General features: G+C 34.2%; 1 protein-coding gene across 1 annotated transcript; it reads right to left on the reverse strand.

The window, feature by feature from the left end:
• Positions 1 to 9,209: 9,209 nt before the first annotated feature.
• LOC120624109 lies at positions 9,210 to 10,331 on the reverse strand. Its single transcript, XM_039890501.1, has one exon. It carries the CDS (start codon positions 10,329 to 10,331, stop codon positions 9,210 to 9,212), a length of 1,122 nt encoding a protein of 373 aa, XP_039746435.1.
• Between the last annotated feature and the right edge of the window lie 1,271 nt (positions 10,332 to 11,602).

Genomic DNA, 11,602 nt, shown 5'->3' on the forward strand with positions numbered 1-11,602 from the left:
GAGTTAATTAGTACACAGATGATAAAAACGTGTGGACAATCTAACACTACATACACCAAGGAGGTTAAATATTTTAATCAACATGGACACTTTATTTTCAATAATTTAAGTACTTATGGTAGTATTAATATTTCTATAATTTGTGCATTTGAAGTAGGTTATTATGTTCGGCCGAGTAAAATTATCTTGATAATTTTATATTTTGAATATTCTTGATGTAAATCGTGAAATGGAATTAAATAAAACAGTAATTAAGAAATAAAATGTTGATTATAGGCTTCGAGATCATAATTACAATTGTCACGCTGTAGGCTGTGTCGCATTGGCTGATAATACAACGCGTATATAAATACCGGCGGGCCTCTTGCTCCACAGAGTAAGCCAGAGATCATGGATCCCAAAGTGTTTTTGCTTGTGGTCGGGGTGGCGCTAGCGTCTGCGAAATATACAGATACATATGAAAACAGAGACTTGCCGCAGTCTCAATTCATATCTCCGCATAGTGGTTTAGTGGTTCGGAGTTTGGAAGCAGAGCCCCAAGTGCATGACGTTCTCTTTGCCGACACCGACGCGGAGGATGACGACGTTGATGATTTACCTTCGGGCCGACGCTGCTTGTTCGGAATGTGTGTTCTGAACATTAAGCAATAAGGGTTGTTGGAACAAAAAACCATTTCACATAAAACAAATAACGTGTAACGAAACTTTTGTATTATAAGCATATTTTTGAGAGCTTCTTGTAGAAATCTCTTTTGAGATAAGTTGCCCTTTTCCATGTTAATTTTAATCTATGGTACAAAATAAATAAATAATTAAATTCTTTTTTCAAAAAATAATTAACCAAAATATTATACGAGTTTGCTTCATTTATTCAACGCACGCTTTCTCATCATGTTTTCTCACTCGTCTTATAATGTAAACAATCTTTACATAACTTTTTAGTGTATAGTATGTTAAAAAAACAAAATAAAAAATAGATTTTCCTTATGCAACTGTGTTTAATTATTTTCTATACAATTTAAAGTAAACTTTATGGTGGATCTCAAAAGCATATTATATTGATTAATTTGAGGGTAGATAAATAAATAACAGACCTTTGACGTCTGACTGATCTGTGAATCTGTTTCTCCCAAATTAGCATTCGCTCCTTTTCACTCCTAGGTAAGTTCAATCATACCTAGTACCTCATTAACCCCCATTCTCTTTCACGCAACACATTTTTCTTACCTAGCCTCCATTCAAAACCCACGACCCCTGTTTTTTTCCTTCTAAGTGAAAGACGTTTTGCATCGTGAACGTGTAATCTGAACTAATTATTCGTAAATAAACTCTTAAATAGCGTAAGGACATTACGAGTTCCAGGTGAAGTTTAAAGGTGATATTTTGTGTCTCAACGTTGGTGGAACTGGCTTATCCGTACCCAAGTGGGTACGGATTCTTCATTCGCGTTTCTGAAAATAGTATTTTGCTTAAAAAAGTAGGAGCAACAAATCTTCTCCCACTCAAAAGCGCTGCTAGGAGTATTTATTTCAAACTATTTCTCTCACTACGTTAACGTTTAAGTTATAAAATTATTTATGCCTTTTATTCGCGGATGGCTATTATATTGTTTATTTATTGTTTACATATTAAAATTGAATAGCGTTCGTACCCATACTTACAAAAAAATTAAAGACATATTTCGACTTATTTCGATTGCAATATTATCATTAGCATATTCAATCGCCATTATTGTTTACCTTCGAACAATGCTCTATGGCGTTGGTGATAAATTAATGGTTTAAGTATAAATTCAGTAACTTATAAAAGTTTGTGTAGTGATTGTTTAATGAGTTGAGGTTTATTTATTGTTTATACAATCATTTTATGACGAAAGCATATTCGTGCGGTCTTTGTTTTGGTTTGGTGTGCCTGGAAAATGTACTTAGTGACAAGTTTAATTCCTATCCTTTATCGTTAAATTAGAAATCATTCGTAAAGTAAAGTGTGTACTAATGTTACAAATGTCTCAAAAAAAGTAACACGTATGTTTAAAAATAAACTATTCTTGGCTAAGCGGTTGTGTACTCATCAATCGATTATTTTGCTTTCCTTGAGTTTTATTGTCCAATATACGTAATGTGTGGAATTATAAAGGACATTGTGAACTTAATAATTTTCATAAAGCCGATAAAACATGATATGTTGGAAAAATTATTATCATCATCAGTGTGCTTAGAAAGTGCTGCCGAATGGTGTGTCATAATTATGTGACGTAAATCAGGGTTTGTACTTTTATTCAATTAGCAGTAGATAGATTATAGTAATAAATCAATCAAAAATTTAACTTTCGTGAAGTAATTGGATTAAAAACCAACATAGTTACCTAAAATCTAAATTTGCAATTTCACTTTATGTTTGTGCTAAACACCTTGTGCATACCCTGGCTCCAAGGGCTGTGCACACCACTGCCTGCCAGGGTCGAATCCGGGACCTCCCACTTAAACCACAGCACTCAGCAGCCAGGGAGTTCGACAGCCTACCTTGGTTAGGTATTTTCTTATAGTGATTTCCACGAAACAGGGAATTCTATTGTGGACGTCGCACACTTTATTTGTATCCCGTACAATGTTATACTTACTTTTTATATTTGTTGAAACCAATTAATAATATTATATTTTCCCATATTATATTTCCCATACCTACAAGAAAAATTTTCCACACAAATACCATTCCACGGCAAAAAAACTCAAGACAAATGATCACGACACCTTTAAGCTGTAAGCGTTGTCTCCTATAGCGCATTACCAAGAACATTTACGTATCTACTTAGTCACTAAACTATAAATAATTAATTAAAATAAATAGAACGGGTTATACATTCGTCAATTGCCAATATGCCGTTCGGAATTTAAGTTTAACTACATTAAAATATGGTAGTATTTTCAATGATAACGATGGATAGCGCTTTATGCAGAAGGCTTTACCATGCACCCGCGTGCTCGTTCAAGGCCTTTGGACAGCGACAAAGATTAGTTAGCGGTGCAGAAGACTGAGTCAATAAGATATCACATAATATAAAATATTATGAGATACAGCTACATGTACTTCATCCCTACTATTCTGCTCATGAGCATGTTCTAAATGGAAACAAAAAGGAAGGAAGAAAAAGGAGGTCATACAAACAAACTCATTATGGCATTCTGAAAATACTGAGTAGATTTTTACGCCTGCCAACTGCCTAGAGTTTTAATCCTATACCTCGATGATAATTTTAAGCGTCAAATCTGCCTGTATTTAATGACTCTACCACCGGTTCCGATGGCAATGTTCGAACCTCAGCACGCACCTACAACAATTCTAAGTTATGTTTTAACCTATTAAAATTTCGCTTGCTTTAATGGTGAAGGCAAAAAATCGTGTGAAAACCTGCATGCCTGAGAGTTTAACAAGCGTGTCAAGTCCACCACTACGGACCTAAACGTTTTTCATTGTGGAAGCAGACCCATGTCCTATAGGGGTGATATGTGAGTTTAAACTCCTTGTTTTACCAATGCTGAAGTTAGCATTGGTAGATCAAAAATTACCTTAGGTATAGACTGAACTTCACAAATATCTGCTGTATGTGCGTTATACTCGTATTCAATCGTCACTAGTTCATGACCTTTTAAAGTGAGTTGATTGTTTATATCCACTTTTTGTTTATAGAGACTAATAACTAATGTTTTGTCTTATTAGTGATGTTATTATTACAAATATATTATTGTGCAAGTTTTCGGCCTATTTCTATAATTTATTACAAAGGGATTTCTGTCTGTAAGACTTGCTGTATAGATACAGATCTCCGAAGCTCGTCTTCTTCTTCTTCTTGCGATGCCTCTACAACTAGCGAAGGTTGGCAGTCAGCTTCGTAAATTCTTTTATATTTATCGCGAAGCGAAATAATTCTGCTGACGTTACGAAGCCAGGACATTTTTCTGCGACCAAAACCTCTTCTGCAACCACTTACCACCATATTTATTTATTATTTATGTACCAAAAATAAACAGTGATTGTGAAGGACAGTGACAGAAGATACATGAAGGAAAGGAAAGGAAAGCTTATCTCTATAAGAGATCTCATCCAGCTACCCCAGAGTGTGAGTAAGATGATTTAATTGTGGTGTAGGTCAAATAAAGGTACAATCTACGAAATGATAACTACTAAAGATATGCAATATATCTAAATATTAACGAAATTCTACATACTTATACAATAAAATTTGAAGATATCATAATATATACAAAATACATAATAATAATTAAATAAATATTTCTAATTATTTTTATAAATATACTACGACAACGATAGATAATGCTCCTTCACATTGTGTTTAAAAGTGTGCACCGAACTGCAGTGTCTAATATGTTCTGGTGGTGAGTTCCAAAAGTGTGTAGCTTGGACGATAAGATATATGAAGGGACATCAAGAGGATTTTTTGACACGCAAGACCGCAACGGTCTAAAAATAATTATTTTTGAAGTGGATAGGCTAGTATCAGTTTAGTTCTACACCAACTTCGTGTAGATCTGATGAATATGATTGGATAGAGAGGACCGAAACCCTCAGTACACTATATGATTTGCAATGATTTGCAGCAGTGTTTACGTGATAAAGGGTTATTTAAAACTTGAAGTGGGTCAAGAGCTAGAATTATTTTATTTTGATACATTATATTTATCCATTCATCAGTTGGGCTATATGCTCGGTCTATCAATGATCAAACATAAGAGCTCAGATTATTCAAGATGATCAGATGAATAAATATGAAGTACCTACTATAAAAGGGCCAGGAAAACCGACAGCTCAACGGTGAAGTAGTAATGCGCAGGGCACATAACTCGAAGAACTGATAGACGCGAGTACTGGAATGGCCTGACCCTGAATGCAACCAAATGACCGTAATGTTTGGAAATCTCTACAATAAGACCTTTGTTCAGCAGATGATAGTACATGGCACCGTCCAACTTTGGATTGGTTTAAAAACAATATTAAATTGGTATTAAGTTACAATTATTAATACTAGCAAGTTATTTATTTCACTTCAATACAAAACATGTCAGCTTAAGTGAAAAATATGTGTAACTAATTTCAAAATTAAATTGGAGAAAATTATATTTTATATATTATCGGTATCGGGTCCTGAATCAAGCTTGCAATTGCCTTGCTGTACACCGTGTCGGTTAACAAGTCGATGGACAAGCGGCCAGCCGGTATTTAAACCGGCTGGCCGCTTGTCCATCGACTTGTTGCAGCCATCGCGCACGTCTCGGACATCACCTCCAATACCATTAAGATACTGTGAAGATGGATCCCAGAGTTGTGTTACTTGTCGTCGGGCTGGCGATGCGCTCAGCGGCTCATTGGGGTGCAGATGAAGACTCCGTGCATCCTTGGGTGGAGAGCATGGCTTGGCGCTCGCAGCCAGAGTACCGAATGCCAGTCGCGCTCCGCCTGTTTGCCGGTTGCCCACCAGGATACCATGAATATAACGGAGTATGTGTTGTAGCTCTGCTTAGAGCCAGCTTCTCCGGAGATAAATGCCCAACCGGAACGGTGAGAGTAAGGGACGAATGCGTAGAATGTGTAGATTGCGAAGAGGATACGTTTTAGCAATCAAGAAAAAAGGAAAATAACGTATTTGTGTAATGGTGTTTTTAATAACTTGTGTAATATTTATAATGTAATGATGCAATTTCAACAAAACAAAATATTATATTAGCTGATATTTTAATATATGACTTTGAATAAATTGACTTAGATAGCTTACTGCATGCGGCTTCATTATTTCAGGTAATTTTTTGCATATTTTATCGTCTATTATAAAAAAAACTATTTAGAGAGATTTAACTATTTAAACCGATATAGAGAGCGGTTTAATGTACGGGGAATCGTAATCTATTAGTATGGCTAATCTATTAGTAGAGTAGCTTAGTTGGTGGCTATAAATAAGAGTACTCGTACGTCATAAATATATAGTACTGAGATTGTAAGTATATTAAGCTTTATATAAATATGGCTTACAAATAGCTTGGACTATTTACAAATTATTCTCACATATCTTTTTGGGGTTAAAAAATATTTTTCACTTCTCATGCTCTTAACGTCCTACTTTACTCGGCCATGTGTAGTCGAAATGAATCTCTAGGTTCTAGTAAAGTTGACATACCTAACCTTTAAGCGAGGAAATTTTTTTGATGCAACAAATATATTAACACTACGTTGGTTGGTACATTCTCACAAATTTTTATTTTTTTTTTATTTTATTAAAATAATTTAGTTTATTATTTAATTCTTGTTTTTTATTTTTATTTCTTGATGTTTCAAATACCCACATACATGAATCCAATTACAGCAACGACAAATAAATAAAAACCTAGACAGTATAGTCCGTTCGTCGTTACTTGACGCGTGTTCTTGTTATGATGAACGTACATAGTCTCAGGCGAATATGAACGCACAGTCTCAGGCAAAAAGAGTTATTGAAATTCGTTCATATTTAACAGAGTTATGGTTTAAAATCGCCAAAACTTAAAATTACTCTTCTACTGACCTGTTTACACTCAAAAAATCACTCATGACATTTCTTTTTCGACACGTGTGTTTCACGTGCATACATAATATATACCATAACTTATTCTTGATGTTAGCCGATAGCGCTGACATTAGGGCCTTGAATTGATTCGTCTGTGAGCGCTTCTTATTACTCACGGATTTCACTTGGTAATCGTTGGGGGGTGAAGATTCTCCTGCAGTAATTTTCCTATTATAACCTCACTGGAGAGCTTCACGTTTGAATTCTCCATCGCCATTTTGAGTAAGACATAATCATTTGACAGACCACTCAGCATCATGAGCTATAAAGTGATTGTCGAGTACAGATCGTTTGCACACAGCTGTTGTGAAATCTCAGTGATCTTATTTAAGTAGATATCTATTTATTTATTTATTTATTTATTTATTTATTTATTTATTTATAAAGGACAACCAACAGTAGATACATTAAAACATGCTTTTTTTTTTTTTTGGAATGTGTCACATAGTAAATTTTCAACTATTTACAGGTTATCACAGCATGCATTAAAATGTAAAAAAGTCATTCTTATAAATTATTTACAATTAATTATTAGTCAGTTAATATAAACCTTTAAAAGTATAAAAGTATAAATATTTAAAGCTAAATTACAATAAAAAAATTAACTTAATCAATTATTAGGAGACAAAACAAAACAAAAATGAATTAAATCGGATTAAAATAATTAATATTGATGTCTTAAAAGTAATAAATAAAATTAAACTTAAACTTAATAAACTAAAATGTAAGTCAGATTAATTAGTAGTTAACAAATATTTATTACTTTTCGTCTAAATTCAATGTAACTGTCATGAAAAATGTCTAAGTCATTAAGCTTAATCACACACTTATTATAGCAATCCGAGTTACGAGGTATAGGGGACAGTTTTCCTAATTTGGTTCTGTAACGCCTGTGATGTAACAAATTGCAAGGATAACGTGGTGTATTGGTACGCGGAGCTTTGATTGAAAATCTGTTAATTAGTTCAGAGCAATCCAGCTTGTTATTGAACAGTTTAAACAGGAACATCATAGACAATGTCCCCCTCCAATCTTCAAGACTCTGCATCTTGAAAAAATTAAGCCTGTCAATATAATTATTAAGGTTTTTATTGTATCGATATGAAAGCTGGCGCAAAAATCTTTTCTGTATTCTCTCGATTCTTTTCGTGTGAACTTTTGTAGACGGTGACCAGACTGAGCAGCAATATTCCAATCTACAACGTACGTAGCAACCGAAGAGTCTTATTACAGTAGAATATTGCTTAAAGCTTTTAGAAAATCTAAGCACAAAACCTAATGCTCTGTTAGCCAAGTCAAGGGTTTTATCAATATGAGGAATAAAATTTAGTTTACTATCTAAGTTAACACCCAAGTCACGAATAGAATCAACTTCCGTCAACCGCAAGTTGTTTATATAATATGCAGATGATATTTTATTCTTTTTACGAGTAAATTTAATATGATAACATTTGCTTATGTTAAGGAACATTTTATTATTCACACACCATTCGCTCAATCTACACAAATCCTCCTGTAGCAACTGAACATCAGATTCACACTTAATAACTCGAGTCAATTTTAAATCATCAGCAAACAGGCTCGCATCGCTGTTGAAAAATATATCGGTAATATTATTAATAAAAATATTGAAAAAAAGAGGTCCTAAATTACGTAAATATTGAAACTCTAATAAATCTAATGGATTCTTAAATTTTTTTACTTTTAAGTGATATTTGTGTTTTAACTTAAGAAGTTTAATTAACGATTATGCTTTTGTAATCTGCCTTAAAGTAATTTTGATTATTTCTGGATTCATTTGTGATCATAAGTTTATTAGCTGGCTGGGGAATTGCAATTTCCAGTGGGGGATGATAGTTGTCTATCTTTCTTATCGGATTGCAACATCTGCAAACTGTAACCTCATTATTAGTTAACACTAAATCTAGAATTTTATTTTTATGGTTATATGACAAGTTATACTGTTTTAGTCCATTAAATGACATAAAATCGATTAAAGTGCTTTCCAGTGCACAATTACTATAGTTGGATGGATGTGCATCTAAAGAATTATCATCAGCAGACCATACTATGCCACTGAGATTAAAATCACCGGCAATAAGTACAGGGCTGTTAGTTCTATTGAAAATACTATTGGCATTGTCAAGAAAGCTATTTAAGGAGGTGTTATTAACAGGCGGAGCCAAGTAGACAGCACAAATATGCATAGATTCCGTACTAAGTTTAGTAACCAAATCAATAGTGATCCAAATGTCCTCACAGTCACTTTCCCAGTCAATTTCACGTCGCGAAACTAGATTGTTTGAGACAGCAACGAAGACTCCACCCCCAGTTTTTTTATGTCCATTTAGAGAAGAACTATTCCTATCACGCCTGTATACTTGGTATCTACTATCGAAAATTTCTCTGTCAAAAATACTTTCATTCAACCATGTTTCTGTTAAAATAATAACATCGAAGTCATTATTTAGGATTGCGTGGTGCGTTTCATTAGTGTTCGACCTAAGTCCCCTAACATTTTGGTAATAACACTTAAGAAAGTTGAATTTTAAAACTTAAAATAACATTATCATGCATTACAACTAACTACCTAAAACTATTTAATACTATTTAAAGTGTCCATATTCCTAATAAACTTGTATTCAGTGGATTCACTTTTACGCATGTATATCATACCACGTTTAACCCATACAAATCTATAATTCAGTTCTTTTGCCTTCAGACGTGCAGCTTTTTGAGTTGGCGATAAGTGTTCAGCTACGTAAATTGGTTTAATATCACCGCTCACTCCAGCATGGCTAGTATTTAATTTGTCTCCGACATGTTGAGCCTTTTTATTAAAATTAATCGTCGCCGCTAAAAATTCATCACGTACTCTAGGACTACTGAAGCTGACTATTACAGATCTAGGTCTATTACTATCTTTTTGTAATTTTGAAGTTCTAGTGCAGAAGCGTACATCAGATTCCTTAAGGTTGCATTTAGTAGCATTCGCTATCCGATTAACTACCGATAGTAAATATTCGTTTTTGCGTTCTGGAAGGCATTGTATTTCAATATTATTTGCACGTGAATGCTGCTCCAATTGAGATAATCTTGCGTTCAGATCTTTCATAGTTGTTTGTAAAATTTTATTTTCTGTTTCCAAAACACTAATGCTTTTAATCTTGAGTTGGACTTCTTTCTTTAGCTCCTCGTGTTGCTGTTCCATAAATGATATAGAATTAGTGACTTGAGTAATTTGATCAGAGATTTCTTTTAATTTAGGGCTAACCTGAGACATTATATTCGATTTAAACAAATCGAGTAAAGCTTTGAGTTCCTCTCTTACGACTTGTCGAACATCCTCTAATGTTAAATCATATGGTGTAATGGTATCACTGTCTGACAATCGAGATTTTTTTCGTTTATTTCTATTGGTGACATTCCTGTTGAGATCGTCGAGACTGTCACTTGCAATGAAAAGACTAGACGGAATACGAATAGGAGTATTAGTGTTGCCAATACCAGGACGCGGGCGATTACACGCAGGGCACTGCCAAGAGGATAGGAACTCCGGAGTTAAGTCTTTATAATTTTGACAGTTCGAAGTTTTCACACAAGCAAAGTGATACTTTTTCTTACATTCAGCACATTTGAGTAATTCGCTAGCCATTGCATGGCGACTGCAACACTCGTAAAATATTTTGTCCTTCTGAGTTTTTGAAGCATCAGCCATTATTCGTTTTTGATTTTTTGTCTATAATCTATTCGAAGTAATACAGTATCCATGCTCCTACTCACGGGGTTTAGCAAAAACAAAAGCTAGCGTGCAATTTAATTTTTCACCATGGTCATCATCCTCATATGAACCCATTGCCGGCCCACCATAGGACACGGGCCTCCTTCCACAGTGAGAATGGCTTAGGCCGTAGTCCACCGCTGTGTGGATTGGTAGACTGGTTACTTATGTTACTACTACGAGTTTATTTAAGACTAGCGGACACGCGCGACTTTGTCCGCGATGAGTCGCGGACTGTTTTATAGAACTTTAAAGAAACAACAATCCCGACAATTCCGATATACTTACTACTTCCGTCATTTGGCGTAACGTTTACCTTTCTAGCGTCGCACGTAGTGTTGCCCAAATGCAAGAACAAGACGAGACTTAGCCAGTCTTGGTCTTGGTCTTGCGCCAATACACCTGGTCTTGGTCTTGGTCTTGGTCTTGCGCTCCCAGTCTTGGTCTTGGTCTTGGTCTTGCAGCAAGAGTCTTGCAAGTCTTGCAATTACCTATTAGTCTATTACTATTTATTAAAGTTTACTTTAAATCTTAGAAAAACGTATTAGAATTGGAACATTGTGAGCTTGAATTAACATAGCCATAGTAAAGATCAAGCAGATTAATAAATAACTGAAGATTTGATAAGAAATTCGAAAAATCAACTGACCTATATGTCGTTTTCCATGGAAGTAACTGTTTCTTAATAAACATTTATGATTTATAAGCTTACATTTGCTAAAACATGTAAAAAAACAAATTAATTACAATAACTTGACTGTATTTTAAAGAACAATACTTATCTGTCTAGAAAGAGATTGAACCCTCAACTTATAAGAAATTTAATAAAAGAGTTTTACGATTTATCATTTATTTGAATAAAAAATAAAATACAACACAAATCAACAGCTTTATCATTAGGTTATGATACTTTATATCAATTCTTTTGACCAAGAATTAATACAAAGTAACCATCTGGCTGACTCATCACTTAACCTATTTCTATGTTTTCTAATTACTAATGATGCTTTAGAAAATAACCTCTCAGCAGGTACTGAAGTTGCAGGTATTGAGAGAAAATCACGGGCCATTTTCGATAAAATCGGATACTCTATCTCATGCGTCCTCCACCAATCTAAAATCACCAATCTGAAACTTATTTATTCTTTGGAACACCTGTAGGTACTCTTAAAATTCGAAATTATTTTGCATGAATAGTGTCAAATGTT

Source organism: Pararge aegeria, chromosome 1, assembly GCF_905163445.1.
Source record: "Pararge aegeria chromosome 1, ilParAegt1.1, whole genome shotgun sequence".
Classification (NCBI taxonomy): Eukaryota; Metazoa; Arthropoda; class Insecta; order Lepidoptera; family Nymphalidae; genus Pararge; species Pararge aegeria.